The sequence below is a fragment of the Lissotriton vulgaris genome, chromosome 6, assembly GCF_964263255.1.
Source record: "Lissotriton vulgaris chromosome 6, aLisVul1.2, whole genome shotgun sequence".
NCBI classification, from domain to species: Eukaryota; Metazoa; Chordata; class Amphibia; order Caudata; family Salamandridae; genus Lissotriton; species Lissotriton vulgaris.
Genome location: NC_141694.1, coordinates 1,075,915,809 through 1,075,933,212, shown reverse-complemented (window position 1 = coordinate 1,075,933,212; position 17,404 = coordinate 1,075,915,809). Strand labels below are relative to the sequence as shown.

At 43.3% G+C, this 17,404-nt stretch overlaps 1 protein-coding gene across 2 annotated transcripts in view; it reads right to left on the bottom strand.

Moving 5' to 3' along the window:
• The window catches only part of TTC13 (tetratricopeptide repeat domain 13), a 1,386,998-nt gene that overhangs the window by 229,366 nt on the left and 1,140,228 nt on the right, over window positions 1–17,404 (bottom strand). For both annotated transcript variants that reach the window (XM_086927141.1, XM_086927142.1), the window contains exon 21: window positions 4,636–4,714. In XM_086927141.1, coding sequence (XP_086783267.1) covers window positions 4,636–4,714 — 79 coding nt within the window. The remainder of the gene's footprint in view (window positions 1–4,635; window positions 4,715–17,404) is intronic.

Here is a 17,404-nt window from a genome sequence, read left to right as displayed (position 1 = left end):
TTCATCTTTCAGCCCCCTGGGGGACAGATGGGGGAGTATCCCTTAATCTGTCCCCCCAGGGGGTGGGTGCAGCAAGCCCAATAGAAACCAGTGATTTATTTATTTATGTAAATAAGGGGTGGGGGCTGCCCAATATGGACACGACACTGCCCCCTGCACAATAACAGTCTTTCAGCCCCCCTGGGTGCACATGGGGGCAGTAGCCCCCAGTCATCCCTCCAAGGGAGCTGTAAGCCCACTAGACGCCAGGGTTATTTTTTTACCATTAATTTAAAGGTAAATTAGCCAATGACCCCACCCCTCCCCCCCACAACATTCCAGTCTTTCGGTCCCCCTTGGAGGCAGATGGGGCAGTAGCCCCCAATCTGCCCCCCAGGGGGGCAGAAAGCACCCTAGACACCAGGGAATCTTTTTTAATAGGCCTGAGGTGGGGGATGCCCAGAATGGGCATGCAAATGCCCCCACCCTACCACCCAAAGAAAACTAAAGACTTGCTGCCCCTTCAGGAGGAAGATGGGGGCAATAGCCTCTGATCTGCCCCCGGGAAGAGGGGGCCGAAAGCCCACTAAGTGGCAGGGATTTTTTTTTTATATAGGTAGGGGTGGGGTCTGCCCAGAATGGGCATGTCAAGCCCCCCCCCAAAAAAACAAATGATACAGTCTTTCTGCCCCCCCCTCCGGGAGGTAGATGGGGCAATAGCCCCTTATCTGCCCCCTGGGGTGGGACAGGAAGCCCACTAGCCATCAGGGATTTTTTTCCTCCAAGGTTCGGGGTGGGGGCTGCCCAGAATGGGCATGCCTAGCCCCCACCCCTTCCAAAAAAATATGCCACAGCCTTTCTGAACCCCCAAACCCCCCCCCCAGGAGGCAGATGGGGGCATTAGCCCCTGATCTGCCCCCCCCCCCCGGGGGTCAGAAAGTCCACTAGGCTCCAGCGATTATGCCGGCTTTTCTATTAGTAGGGGTGGGCTTCCCAGAATGGGCATCCCAATGCCCCCTGCCAAAAGAATAGTCACAGTCTTTCTGCCCCCCTTAGGGGCATATCGGGCAAATAACCCCCTCCCCAGGGAGAAAGAAAGCCCACTAGGCAAGGCTTTTTTCAGGATGTGCCTATCTGTGGATTTTGGGCCCTAGTGCAGCCGGCACCTATGTAAATATAGCAAACCTATACATTTTTTAAAACAAGACACCCAGGGGAATCCAGGATGGGGTGACTTGTTTGGCTCTCACCAGGTTCTGTTACCCAGAATCTCTTGCAAACCTCAAACCTTGTAAAAAAACAAACCTTTTCCTCATATATCTGTGGTGAAAGTTCTGCGTGGATCCACAAAATTCCACCCACCCCGCGGTCCCCAAAGTCTTCCGAGAAAAATGGTACCTCACTTGTGTGGGTAGGCCTTGTGACCGCAACAGGAAATGGCCCAAAACGCAACGTGGACACACCACATTTTCACATCTTTTTTTTGCAAAGAGCCTAGCTGTAGATTTTGAACCCTAACTCTGCCAGCACCTAGGTAAACCTAGCAAACCTATACATTTTTTAAACCTATACACCCAGGGGAATCCAGGATGGGGTGACTGGACTAGCTCGCACCAGGTTCTGTTACCCAGAATCCCTTGCAAACCTAAACATTTCTCAAAAAAACAAAATTTCCTCACATTTTTGTGGTGGAAAGTTCTGGAATCTGCGTGGATCCACACAATTCCACCCACCCAGTGTTTCCCAAAGTCTTTTGAGAAAAATGGTACCTCACTAGTGTGGGTAGGCCTAGTGCCCGCGACAGGAAACGGCCCAAAACGCAATGTGGACACACCACATTTTCACAGTGAAAACAGACCCTTTTTTTGCAAAGTGCCTAGCTTTAGATTTTGAACCCTAGCTCTGCCGGTACCTAGAGAAACCTAGAAAACCTATACATTTTTTAAAACTAGACACCCAGGGGAATCCAGGATGTAGTGACTTGTCTGGCTCTCACCAGGTTCTGTTACCCAGAATCCCTTGCAAACCTCAAACTTTGTAAAAAGAACACACACATTGTCCTCCAATTTCTGTAGTGGATAGCTCTGGAATCTACGTAAATCCTTAAATTTCCTATCACCCAGCGTTCCCCCAGGTCTCCTGATAAAAATGGCACGTCACTCATGTGGGTGCCCCAAGTACCCGCGATGGGCAAGGGCCTAAAACGTATTGAGGAGACATCAAAATGACCTATCACAAAACAACCTGGTTTTGCAAGGGGAGTCACCTGTGTTTTTGGCCCCAGGCTCAGCGACCATCTTGGGAAATCTACCAAACCCATACATTTCTGAAAACTAGACACCCGGGGGAGTCCAGCAAGGTATTGGTTGCGTGGTTCCTCCAACGTTTCCCTATCCAGAATCCCTTGCACACCTCAAATTTAGCTTAAAAAAAATAACTTTTTTCTCAGATTTCTGTGTGGTAAAGTTCTGGAATCTGAATGGATCCACAAATTTCCTACCACCCAGCGTTTCCCCAGGTCTCCCGATGAAAATGGTACCTCACTCGGGTGGGTGGGTTAAGTACCCGCGACAGGGAAGGATCCAAAACCTATTGAGGTGACATCAAACTTACCTATTACAAAACAAACTGGTTTTGCAAGGGTGGGTCCCATGAGTTTTTGTCCCCAGACTCAGCGGTCATCTAGGGAAACCTACCAAACCCACACATTTCTGAAAACTAGACACGGTATGGCTTGCGTGGGTCCCCAAACATTTCCCTACCAGAATCCCCTGCAAACGTCAAATTTTGTTGAAAAAAAATCAATTTTTTCTCACATTTTTGTGTGAGAAAGTTGTAGGATCACCGGGCTGACACAAATTTCCTACCACTCAGCAACAAGGACAAGTGTCAGGGGAGACGTTCTTTCTCACTAGCATCATGACCCACTCATGGGTCCACCCCGTCCCAGTCCTTACTACATGAGGCAGTCCTGTCTCCACCCAGCCAAGCAAACGCCAGAAAACCAAAAGGTTAAAGGTTACATAAACCCCTCCCACCCACCGCCATGCCTGTTATCAACAAGACCCAGACACAAACACAGCGGGAGGGAGGGAAGAGGACTGGGATGGGGAGGACCCTAATCGGGGTAATGAAGATTACTAGTAAGTAACAAGACATTACCCCCTCATGGGTGCTCCCAGTCCTTACTATGTGAGGAACTCACAATCAGAGTACCTAGAAGAAAAAAAACGCAGGACACCAGGGATCCATGCAAAAAGTACAAAACTTTATTCAAATAAATGATCAACGAACAGCAGCGTTCAAAACGCCAACAGAAAAACTGTCAACAGAGGCATGTAAAACATCAAGCCGGGGTAATGAAGAATTACCGGTAACACAACATTAGCGTTCGTCTGGTTGCTGGCACTGAGCATGGTTTAGCTGATGGCAGCATGTTCGCACAGGTGCCCGGAAGGTACGCTGTCAGTATGAGCCTGTGCAACACCGGGGGCTGTGTCTGCAGCACCGGCACGCTCCCTCCTCCCTCCCTTCCTCTCAGAGCATCACCAGCAGCTGCAAAACATGGAGTCTCCCTGCTGTTTACTTCACCTTGCTCTTGCTTGTCCGATAGTTCCCAAAGTTTATTAATGTGCTAAATGTATGCGCATTATATTAATATCTGACATCTGTATAAATAAAAAAAATCTCTGCTCTTGATTAACTATGTAGTGCTGCATAGATATACCTTGTTGGTATCACTGCCTCACAACTTACACATCTCTAGTCACACAAGTCAAACTCGGCACATATATGCCACATGGCTGGCTACCACTCTCCCCACAGTAGCTTGCTCCACCTGATCACAACTCTCACAGTCATACAACAGAACCTCCCGAGACAGAATTCCTGACAAAAATCGAACACTTCCCACGTGTGCCAACTCAACAGCACTTAGTACAACAGCACAGTGCTCGATTTAAAAATAGAAAAAGTTATGTGTAGGGATCCAAATGTATTCTTAGAAGCCTGCTGCAGGCACTGCTGAATGCCAGGGTGGTACAATTCCAAGAGGGGCAGTGCCCATGCCATCTCATGCCTCTTTCTTCCACCACCATACACTTCCTGTCTGTTTATCTCACTCTCGAGGGTCCTTTTACATTATATAATGTGATAATGTGCCTATTAGTGTTGAAGCCTCCATGTTAAACAGCATTAGATATTACAGCTCCCAGCATAATGTGCTGCATGGCTAAATACTTATAAGATCCCAAAGGCGAGACCGATTGCATTGCAAATACTTGTCTTAATAGGGTACAAGGTCTGTGTTTTTGACCAGGAGCAACGAGTGGGGTTGCGAATTCTTGCAAATTAGGGCTGTGTGGCCCAAATGAAGTCCAGAACCACGTCTTCATCTCCTCACAAAATTCAAGGTAGTTACTCTGACTGACCGATGATTTATGGTTCAGTGTCTCAATTACAATAAAGATTTGCCAACTGTCTATTAAAAGGTCAAAGTGCTTACATACCTGCTGCGTCTTTTACTATATGAAAATGAAATGTAATAAAAGCCTACAAATTGGTTCTCCTGATCATGCAACAATTCAACTATACATAAAAATCCAATAAGGACAAATAAAATTACCAATGAACATAATATTTTTGATACAAACATACCTTTCCCTTCGGAATTTTTCCTGCCACTTCTTTCCCACTTGCCATGAGCGCTCCCATGATTGCAGAATAAGCTACCACACTAATAAAAGAAGAACATAGACATCAGTCAACACAGACATCCCCTATTTTTCAGAACACCACCTTTTTTAGGGGCACAGTTAAATGCAAACTATGTCTAAAATGAATCCAAAATTAATGTAATCCTTCTATTTTAAATTTTTAATATCAACCCAAAGGGATATTGTAACATACACAAAGATTACAACAGTGGATTACTTAAAAAAAGACAAGAAAATAATGTACTAAAAGTTTTGAGTTGAAAGGGCCCTGCAGTTCAGATGGGGATTCCCTTTTTCCTTTCTAGGCGGTCCAGAGCAATTTGCACAAAATTGGTCTTTCTCTGCAGTGGCACAGTGAAATGGAATACTGCCTATAGTTAAGATGAATCAATGTCCGTTTTCTCAGTAAAACACCACACCGGGCATGGGTATGAAGACATGTGGTTCCTGCAGCTCAGCAAACCTGAGAAACTTAAGCTGCACCCCAATGATGAGGCTAAACAAGACCAAAACAAGTCTGTATGGTGCTAGCAGTTTCTGATGGATTTATCTTTTAGTGGTAGGGAAAGAACTGACTTCCTAGGCTCATGCAAGGCTCTTGAGGATTGTGAGCAAAAATAAATGAACGTAAATCACAACAGTTAGCATGGTTAAGACTGATACAAGCTTATTTATTTCATACTTTTTTCTAATTATTTGAAGATTGTCATACACAGTGTTGAGAGAGAACACATGACTATAGATCTCTGCAATAGCATCTGCCCAAAGTTAATGTCAGAAGATGCCCACTAAAACACACACAGATGGTATACCACTGGGTCATTTAGCTCAACACAAAAGGTTACTCTGCTTTCACAAAGGTTGTTTTTCAGCACACACTCCGTTTGTGGACTCGCTTCCAGGGAGAATGTTGAACCACTTTTGTAAAAAAGTAATCTGCTATCAACAGAGGCACTTGGTTGACTGAAACGTTTAGAATAAAATGTGTATTTTGGATTCCAAACATCTAACTGAAGACAACAGGCACATTAAGGTCAGGAAGCAACCCGCAGAAGGCTGAATCAACCGAATGGCGAACTGGCAGTTTAAACAGAATTTCAAACTACAGCTTTTTAAAATGTGTGTGCTAAGCAGAAAATACACTGCAAGTATACACCAAATAGAATACACAGGCCCCCAATGGCTTGACCACGTTTGCCAAAAATACAAGAAACAATGTTTTAAAAATAATGATACACATACGGTCCCAGAAGGAACAAGAAGGCTGATGAAGAGGTTAAAGGAGAGGGACAGCATCAGAAATACAACACTCGAAGTTGTCAGACAATGCTATCGCCCCATCACATTTCCCAGAGGAGACATGTCCCCTACCCATATGGTCCGGCTGAACAGTTGCACCCCTGAAACCTCTGAGGTCAAACGTTGAACATAATCCCTCTCCATCACCCAAAGCCATCTAGAACACATTTATAGACCTGACCCGTGAAAAGACAAATTCCTGCCATGATAATCCAAAGAAAATTGAACACTGATGGAAGCCACTGTTCCTTTAGCATTCATGTGTTTCTCTTTATTTCCAGCAAAACACTATTCCATGCCAGAGTGTTTTGTCTCAGAGTGGGATCAAGGTGGAGAATATTCTCCTCCAACATCTGATCTTTCTTGCAAATCACAGCTTCTAACACATGGTCTTTGACACTTAGCAGAACATGGAACCCTCTTCACTGCTACTCCTGTACTAGAGTATTTTCCCTTGGAAAACAAGGACAGTTTACATGATTTCATTCCAAGAACGGAGGCCACATTATGCATTATTCCTTTAATGCAGTCCAAGCAGCCGCTTACATCACAATATTAAAAGGTTCCAGAATAGAACAATAGCAACACATGAAAGGCATGAGCCATCAAAATCTGCCTCTTTTAAATGCGGCTCCAAGCAGATAAGTTCATTTTCCTTCATTACCATTATTCATTTTTATCTCTATTTTGAAGTTCACTTCTGTGTGGCTTAACCCCATCCCCCTTCCTACTGTCTCTATACCGATCTCCAATTTACAGAGATTTCCCTACACCCCTTCCCTAGTCCCATCCTTGCGTGACTGATCAGATTAACCTGCCTTTCCTTTCAGCTTATGTACTATTTCTAATGTTTGTATATATTTGAAGATTTTTAGATGTTTAATCGAACCTTAATATTTTGTTTTTTGTGTAAACAATTATTCTTCAATTTCATCCTTGTTCTACTTCCTCATGCCATAATGAGCTTACCTTATGTCTTCGTTTGACTCCTGTTTTTCACCTCTTTCCACCGATGCAGGCCGCGCACTCCAACGCGGCTCTGCATCGCTACCTTTTATTATTTCGGATTTCATCCGCAATTTGTTATTGTTTTACAAACTTATTCTTAAAAAAAGGGGGGTTTTAGCAGGAAATCCTCATTTAACTAGCTGTTTCAACATTCTACAACAAAATTAATCATAATAAGAGAGGAATTATTCTTGTGAATTCCTTAATCTATAAACCTTGCCACTATTATTAAGGGAAATCCTCCCTAATTATCTTTCATTAAAGGGCTTTACAACTTTTTACAAGTTAACATTTTCTATATACCATGTCTGACTCGGACTCAGACCAGGCTTCTGCCCCTACTCCTAACATAGACAACGAAGCCCTGCAAAAAATCCTTCATAAGGAATCGAGGTCCTGCATGCTTGAGACCTTAAGTCAGATCATGTCCTTTAAAAGGTCACTCTCTGATGAGGACGAAATCTCAGAAATTCCAAACCTCTACTCTGACAAGATCACTGAATTAAGGGGTAAAAGACTTGAGAAAAGTAAAAACATTGAAAAGAGCAATATAGGAGGTCCAAGCACCTCATCAATTCAGGGAGGTCTTAGCACCTCAACTTCTAATGGAAGTCCTCGCACCTCAAACTCCCAAAGTGTCCCTAGCGGCACAACTTATCTGGGTGTCCTTAGTGGCACAACTTATCTGGGTGTCCTTAGCGGCACAATTTATCCGGCGGCATCTTTCTAGAAGCACTATGGGAAGTCCTAGCACCTCAACTGACTTGGGAGGTCTTATCACCTTGGACATTGTAGGAGATCCTCGCACCTCAAACATTACTGGTGTCCCTCGTGGCACGACTTTGATGGGTATCCCATCGCGGCACAAAATTGACTGGTGTCCCTCGCGGCACATATTTGATGGGTGTCCCTAGCGGCACAAACTACAATAGTGCTCAGAACGATGCAGATACTGACTTGGAGGAGGAGGAGACTTTCCAGAACCCCTACGATGAATTTGTCCTCGATTTGGATGATGAAGACCTCGATTTCAGCAACCAACTTGAGGTTGACTCTCCCTCCTCCTCTAAAAATACTATCCTTAACCCCTTGGGCAAGGAAATGTTCTCCCCACTCAACATTTCCCATCCCAATAGCTCTAAATGGTTTCCTCAAGACCATGTTGCCCAATTTATCAAAAGATGCTCAGGAATTCACTCAAAAGGGAGACTCTGAGCACGCTTAAATCTGAATGCCCTAGACCTTCCATTCAAGATAAGGTCTGCCAAACCCCCAACCTTGACCCTGACCTAATCAAATTCCTATTTAAACTGGGCAAAGACCCAAGGAAAGGTCTAGAGAGATCCCTTAAGGGCTGCCAGGATCGCCTCCTCGACATCCGGGGGCCCCTCACCAGGATTTTAGATTTGGCTGAAAAGTGTCACATCTCTCACACCCCTCTTGACACTAACCTCATTAAGGATGGGAAAATCCCTGAAAGGGTGCCAAGACCGTCTTCTTGACATACCGGGACCATTAGCCAGAATCCTAGATTCTGCAGAAGACAGCCACATCAACGGCACTCCTCTCAACACCATTCTTATCAGCAGTACAATGTGCCTGAATTCTACCCCCAGACAATTAGAGGCCAATGCATCAGAGGACTTACATCCCGTGGAACCTTCATCTTAAACAACCTTGCAAGTGAGAACTCTCTCCCCTCTCCCTTCTCTTTCTTTTCCTCAAAAAGTAGGTGGTAGACTCAAATACTTCCTTCACAATTGGAGATTGATCACTCAAGATCCTTGGTTCTAAACACTGTCAATGGATTTATGATAGATTTGACTCACATACCTTTACAAACTTCTGTCCCAAGAGACATGCTTCTCTCTCCAGAGCAACAAAAAATAATAGAGGAGGAGATCTCCTCTATGCTTCAGAAAGGAGACATAATAAAGGTCCCATTAGAAACTTTAAGCACACTCTTTCTTGTAAAAAAGATTGACAAACTTAAGAGAACTAAACAGATATTTCGTTTACAGACGCTTCAAGATGGCGGGCATCCATCTCTTGAGGGATTTACCTCTAGAGGGAAACTGGCTAGTCAAACTAGACCTAAAGGATGCTTACTTCACCATTCCTATGGCCAAATCCCGCCAACCCTTTCTTCAATTTGTCTGGAAAAATCACTTTTACCAATTTCAGGCTCTCCTCTTCGGACACTCCTCTGCCCCTTGATGCTTCACCAAGGCCATGAGAGCTGTTGCCTCATCTCTAAGAATACGGGGCATTCGTTTAATAATTTACTTAGACTACATTCTTATAATGTCTCAAGATCTTTCACAACTAGCCAAAGACCTGAAGACTGTGATGGATCTCCTAGAAAGTTTAGGATTAATCATAAACAAAGATAAATCAATTATGTCCCCTTCCAGATCTCTAAAGTTCCTAGGTTTCACAGTAGACACATTGAAATGTCTCCTTTTACTACCTTCAAAAAAGATTACCAAAATCAGGAAGGAAATAAGACACGTCTTGAAACAACAAGACTTATCTCTAAGAGAGCTAGCAGGCTTCTCAGTCTCCTCTCCTCCTCCATCCAAGCCATCTTTCCCCCTCCCCTCAACTATGGGCAAGGTGTATGCATTTCCTCCCTTTGCCATGATTCAGAGAGTACTTCAGATAGTGAGACGGATCAGTGCTTCCTTGTCCTAATAACTCCCTTTTGGCCATCTCAAGCATGGTTCCCCACCACTCTAGAACTAGCTTGCAACCCCCCCTTCTTAATTCCTACCCTAGAGAATCTTCTTGCAGACGTAGACGGAGGAGTTCACCCCCTAATTCAGAACAGGAGTTTAACACTTCTTGCCTCAAGAATGTCAGGAGATCCAATGAAATCTCAGGACTTTCGGCGATGATTGCAACTCTCCTCAGAGAGTCTTGGGCTCCAGGCACTCACTACAGATATAACAACATATGGATAATCTGGGTACGTTGGTGCCTGGAAAGGAACCTGGATTCATTGGAAGCACCTATTATTGACATAGTTAACTTCCTTGTTAAACAATTTGATAAAGGCCTTAGCTATAGAACTATCAATTGCTATAGATAGGCTATTTCTGCTGGTCATGTCCTTGTTAACGGTAAAAAGGTAGGTAAAAATGTCATAGTTTGTAGAGTGATGAAAAGCATTCATTTAAGAAGACCTCCTAAACCTAAATATGAAAGTCTTTGGGATGTCAAACTAATCCTTGAACTTTTCAATAACTGGCCTGTTAATACTCTCCTCAATAAAAAAAAAACTTCCCACTACGCTGGCTACTCTACTATGCCTAATCTCATGCAGAAGGGTCTCTGATGTCAAAGCCCTGGAGAATACAAATAGATCTTTTAACATGTTCGGAGTCAAATTTGAGATTTATAGAAGAACAAAGACTATGTAACTATGTCTGATTCAATCTTTTACCCACGTTTTGATTTATGTCCAAAACTGTGCGTTGGGGACTGCATGAGAGACTATGATTGCAGAATGTTTTCTCTTCTCCCTCAGGATGTTAACCAATTATTTATATCCTTTTTTAAACCCCACAAAGGCATAACCTCGACTTCTATTGCTAGATGGGTTAAGACTGTTATGAGTTTAGCAGGTATTGACAAAGAAATTTCAAACTCACTCCCTTATAGGGGTGCTATGGCCAGTAAATCTCTCTGGTCTAGAGGTAAGTTGGACGACATTCTCAAAGCTGCTGATTGGTCAAATGCTAGCACCTTTGCACGTCCTTATTGCAAGCCTATTGAACATATGTCTGATGTTGTTTTACAAAGCTACCAACATGCATAATGTAGCCTCTGTTCTTGTAATGAAATTGCGAATCTCATATTAACATGACTAGAGAATCTGGATTTCATTAAAGACACAGAGACTGACATTATCCCTCCCATCTCACCCATTGGTGGTCTTACAATGATTAAATGCTGTTTTTGTTACAGTTTATTACTGTACTTTTTATTAACAGTACTTGTTTCATCTCTTGTTCCTTTTAGCTTGATAAGCTTGACACTATTTTTTACATTCAAGAGATATTTATTTTTCTCTTTTCAGGTAACGCTCCTTAACTGTGTGTCGTCTGTGTAGTGGCGTGCTTATTGTTGATTGTGCGAGGTGCCACGCGGTGCTTCCTAGCTTCGCGTGGCGCGCCGCGCGATGCCCTGCATGTTATGTTTGTTGATGTTTAAATACAATGTCCCCGTGCGTCGTGTCCGTTCAGTGGAATAGCCTTAACGTTTCTCAGTCACCGTTGGGCTCTTCACTGTCTGGATGCATCGCGCTGGGGTGGAGTTTGATATGTAATAAACTTCATCTTAAATATCACCTTCTCTTGTGGATTATTCCTCTTGCGACATTTGGTGACGATCGGGAGACTCCACCCACACCCATGCAAAGGATTTTAACAATTTTTCTACAATTTAACTCCATCGTACCTTCATCATTATCCAGTCCATCTCAAGAGACAGAGTATCCCAGTAGGACTATCGATTCCAATATTGTTTCAAAGAGGTACGTGAGGAATGTATTATAGAGCGTGATTGCTTGACTTTTTGGCCAATTACCTCGTCATTTCGACTTCTTTGTGATTGGCCATTTTTAACCTGTTGAATGATTGGCCATTGAAGTCAGCTTGTGGCTCCCATTGGAAGATTAAATTCTAATGCTTGTGACTCTGTTTTGCTAGTGACCGGTTTGATCACATATTCTACCATCTTCATTGGCTGGAGTGCTTTGACTGGCATATATCCGGAACCTGCCGTGTGGTTTGGCATTGGCGCGTTGCCTCAGCGACGCGTACGCTTTCTTAGACTTTGAAGTTATTTGGAGTATTAGCGCGTTGCTACAGCGACGCGCACGCTTTTAAAAAAAAAGAGTCTACACTTGGATAGCACATACCGATGTCACTTCTGTTCATTATTTGGTATGGTTACTGCGATGCGCACGCATTATTAGCGCATCGCTACAGAGATACGCACGCTCCTATTTAATTAATATTTTGTCGAGGAGCGTATCTACAACAACGCTTTTCCTGGCACATTTATACAGCGACACGCACGCTTGCATTTTATTTCTGCTTTGATGTTCTGCGTGTCTACAGCGATACGCACGCTTGATACTTTGAGCGATTTACAATTTATTTAGTTATAGTGTTTAAAAACTTCGACATTGCATGAAGGTTTAATATAGCATTTAATATTTATTTTAAGTAGCATGTTTGTATTAGCATTTAGCTAGATTCGTTTTTAAATATTTCATAACAACTTGATATTGTCTAGTTATGGCTAATTTACAGTTGCAACAAATTACCCAACCACCTCCTTTCTTAAGCAAACCTGGGAGTCCTGATATTATTTGGAAGGAGTAGTTTGCTCTTTTTGAAAATCACCTGGTCGCAATAGACGCTGCAGCTTACTCACCTGAACGTAAATTCGCCATTCTTTTTGGTTGTCTTGGACAAGCGGCACAAAGGATTTTCAAAAGTGTTACACCCATTCCTCCTCCTGCTTCTCAGTCTGGAGATCAGCAATGGAACGTTTATCTTTAAGGTGTGCTCGCTCAAAAAAACAATTCGCAGAAGAACCAAACATTATGTTGGAACGTCATCATTTCTACGCTAGGAAACAAAGATGAGGAAAAAGTAGAAGAATATATTTCTGCTCTTAGGGTTTTAGCAACAACTTGTGACTTTGGTCCTTTATCTGACAATTATATCAGGGATCAATTTGTTTTTAATTGTTCTTCTAGAAAAATCAAAGAAAGAATTCTTAGTTGCAAGAACCCTTCTTTAACTGAAGTTATAGATCTTTCTTTAAGTATTGAGCGTTCTACCCTTACTAGCAAAGTGATGTCTGATGCTGCTAAGGGCGGAATTAATCTGATCAACACCATTGATTGTTACCATGACAGTCCTATTTGTGCAGTAAGTTATAAGAACAAAAATGTGAAATTTCCTCAGAAAAAAATGAATTTGTTTTGTTATAGATGTGGCTCTAAATCCCACATTGGGAATTTTCAAGGATGTCCTGCTATTAACAGACGTTGCGTAATTTGTAAAAAGGTGGGGCATTTTCAAGGGGTTTGTAGGAATGTGAGAAAACCACCTAATGTAAATTGTGTTGATTCAGAAGTGGAATATTGCAGTAATTCTATTACCAACATTGTTGTTACCTTAGATTGTGATGGTCAAATCAACGATATTAAGGGTCCTTTGTGTTCTGCAATAATTGCCGGTGTTCCTTTACAGGTGATGGCAGATTCTGGATCTCCGTTTACCATTTTGAGAGATTCAACATTTTACGATTTGTGGAAAAGAAAGGTTGACTTATTAGATTCTGACATAAACCCAAAAGCCTTTGGTGAAAAAGATATCAACATGTTAGGATATTTTACAGGTTTAGTGCAATGCCTAGGTAGAGAAACCATGACAAAAATATATGTTGCAGAAAAAGGGAAAAATATTGTTGGGTGGAAGGATCTCGCTCGCTTGGGTCTATACCTAGTTCCTGGGGATGAGAAACCTATTAAGGTCAGGGATCTACCTGTATCTAGTATGGATTGTGACCCCTCTGGTTCTGTTTCTGTTCCTTTAAAACAGATTTTGGACGAATTCAAACCTGTATTTAGCGGTAATGTTGGCACAGTGAAAGGTTTTGAGCATAAGATTAGATTAGTTCCAGGTGCTCAACCCATTACACATAGAGTACGATCCGTTCCACTAAGTGTAAGTGGAGATCTAGAGAAATCACTTAAAGAATTACGCGCCCAGGGGATCATAGAACCTGTTGACTCTTCCCAGTGGGTGGCCCCCATTGTGGTCGCACGCAAAAAATCCGGCGAAATTAGGCTTTGCGCGTACTTGCGCGCTTTAAACAAAAATATCATCATAGATTGCCATCCTCTGCCGAAGATACATCTCGCAAATCTGGGGGGAGCCAAATGGTTTTCGCTGATTGACTTAAAATCGGCTTATCATCAAGTCCCTTTATCAAAAGAGTCTCAGGAATTGACAACTTTCATTACTCCGTTTGGGGCTTATAAGTTTTTACGTCTTCCGTTTGGTTTGGAGTCTTCAGGAAGCGTTTTTCAGAAACTTATGGATTTTCTTTTTCATGAGGTTAGAGGAGTTCAGGCATATCTTGATGATATCTTAATTTTTGCAAAGTCCTTAGATGAGCATAATTCAATTTTAAAACAGGTTCTCACAATTTTGATGGCTAGGAATATGACTGTCCGTAGTGACAAGTGTAAGTTTGCAGTTAGCGAACTAAAATATTTGGGGCACACGGTTTCTCATGAGGGAATTAAACCTAAGTTTTCTGTGATCCGAGCAATTGAGGATGCCAAACATCCTACTGATAAGGATTCCCTTCGGTCTTTCCTTGGTTTGGCCAAATACTATGCTAGGTTCGTGCCTTCTTTTTCACAATTAGTCGAACCCCTACGCATTCTGTTAAGAAAAGGTTGTAGTTTTGTTTGGTCTCAGGATTTGGATAAGGTCTTCGAAGATGTGAAAAAGATGATTGTGTCTGCTAAAGCTCTTCACGCTTTTAGGGAAGATTGTGTTTCAATCATTACAGTTGACGCAAGTATGTCTGGACTTGGGGCTGTGCTTACACAATGGGGGAATGGACGCGAACAGACGGTGGCTTTCGCTTCTAGGTCTCTTAAATCCTTTGAAACAAAGTACAGTACTATCGAGCGAGAAGCGTAAGCTTGCTCCTGGGCGGTACAAAAGTTCAGGACGTATATTTGGGGAAGGAGGTTTGAACTGGTCACAGACCATAAGCCTATAATTTACATCCATACTATCTATACTAATATAATAAAGAGAGAGCCCAAGCCTTTGAGGCGGGTAATCTCAGGAACCACAGCACCAATCACAAAACCCAATACAGCGTTGGAAAGGGCAGTTGCAGCAGAAGGACATAGGCTATGCAGACGCCCACCATATACATTTAAAAGGTAAAAGAACCGTGCCAGCAAAGTAGTCCCTTGTGGGCGTGTCTGCGTTGTGCTGTGGGCGTGTGCTGGGGGCATGACAAACACTGGGGGCATGTGGTACATTCCGCCCTTCATGCCATTGCTCATATCGTGTTCTGTGGGTGTGTACTGGGGGCGTGGGCGTGTGTGGGATTACGGAGAAAAAAAGTGAGCGTTGTGCCCAATATTTCATTGTTTTTTCTTCCCAGGTTCTGTACATTCCATCTCCGGGTGTCCACCCTGCTCCCTTTAAATACCCCTGCACCCCATAATCATAACCCACCCTTACTCCTTAAAATACCCCAACACCCTTAAACACTAACTAACCCATCTTAATCCTATAAATATACCCTGTACCTCAAAACCCTAACCTATCCCTAAACCCTAAAAATACCCCTGTCCCCCAAAACCCAAACCTACTCCTGAACCCTAAAATACCCCTGTACCCCAAAACCCAAACCTAGCCCTGAACCCTTAAAATACCCCTGTACCCCAAAACCCAAACCTACCCCTGAACCCTAAAAATACCCCTTTACCCCAAAACCCCAAACCTAGCCCTGAACCATAAAAATAACCCTAAAACCCAAACCTACCCCTGAACCCTAAAATACCCCTGTACCCCAAAACCCAAACCTAGCCCTGAAACCTAAAAATACCCCTGTACCCCAAAACCCAAACCTACCCCTGAACCCTAAAAATACCCCTATACCCCAAAACCCAAACCTAGCACTGAACCCTAAAAATACCCCTGTACCCCAAAACCCATACCAATCCCTAAACCCTAAAACTACCCCGCCCAACATAACCCAAAACTATATCTGAACCCTGAAAATACCCAAACACCCCAAAACATATACCTCAGTACCCCAAAACATATAGCCTTATACCCATACTTACCCTATCCAAACATTTCAAAAAACATGCTTTTACCATTCATGCATTTACAACGAATTTCGTTGTAAATGTATGCGTGGTAAAAGCATATCAAATGTAATGCCATGCGTTATAATGGCATTGCAGAGTCATGGTACTTTCGTAATGAAAGTATGCGAAGTGATGGTATGCGGAAAGAAAGTTGCGCCCTTCATGCCATGTCTCATATCGTGTGCTGTGGGCGTGTGCGGGGCGCGGGATTACGGAAAAAGTGAGTGTTGTGTCCAATATTTCATTGTTTTTTCTTCCCAGGTTCTGTACATTCCTGCTCCGGGTGTCCACCCTGCTCCCTTTAAATACCCCTGCACCCCATAATCATAACCCACCCGTACTCTTTAAAATACCCCAACACCCTTAAACACTAACCCATCTTAACCCTATAAATATACCCTGTACCCCAAAACCCAAACCTAGCCCTGAACCCTATAAATAACCCTGTACCTCAAAACCCAAACCTACCCCTGAACCCTAAAAATACCCCTTTACCCCAAGACCCAAACCTACCCCTGAACCCTAATATACCCCTGTACCCCAAAACCCAAACCTAGTCCTGAACCATAAAAATATCCCAGCACCCCAAAACCCAAACCTACCCCTGAACCCTAAAAAAACCCTGTACCCCAAAACCCAAACCTAGCCCTGAACCCTAAAAATACCCCTGTACCCCAAAACCCAAACCTACCCCTGAACCCTCAAATACTCCTGTACCCCAAACCCAAACCTAGCCCTGAACCCTAAAATACCCCTGTACCCCAAAACCCAAACCTAGCCCTGAACCCTAAAAAATACCCCTGTACCCCAAAACCCATACCTATCCCTAAACTAAGCATGGGCGAATTTAGCAAATTTACTGTTTGCGAATTTGCGTATACACGAATTCGCAAAATCCGCGAACTCTCGCGAATTTGCGGATTTTTTTTTTTTTGTGTTCGCAAGGGTTTCTGCCAGTTCGCGAGGGTTTTGTACCAGTTCGCAAACGCAAACTTACTTGTCGGGTCGCAACGGTCCCGACTATGTTGTTTCTACGTCTTGTTCATCACAGCACCCTCTGTTTCACCACTGCCACCCTCTGGTTCACCCATGCCACCCTCTGGTTCATCACTGTAGATTATGGGGGAAAAGGCAGCACACATGCCCTGCTTCAACTGAAATGAATTAATTTGGGGTTGATTAATGTGTCACTGAGTCTGGCACCTGCTTCTTTATCTGTAATTGCTTTCTGTTGCAGTGCAATTTTTTTCACAGGACCTTTGTGGTCTACTTGTAGCTATTCTCTGAGCCTGCTGTGAGGGTCAGAGCAGGGTCATAGAATAGTTGCAAGTAGGCAACTGAACTCCTGAGGGGGCCCTCAGGAAGCACTACAGGGAATGGTTACTAATGATGAGGTTGAACTTTTGCACCTGCTGAGTGCTTTCAGTTTAGCAAAAATCGTTTTTCTGCAATTTCGCGGGATGCGAATTTG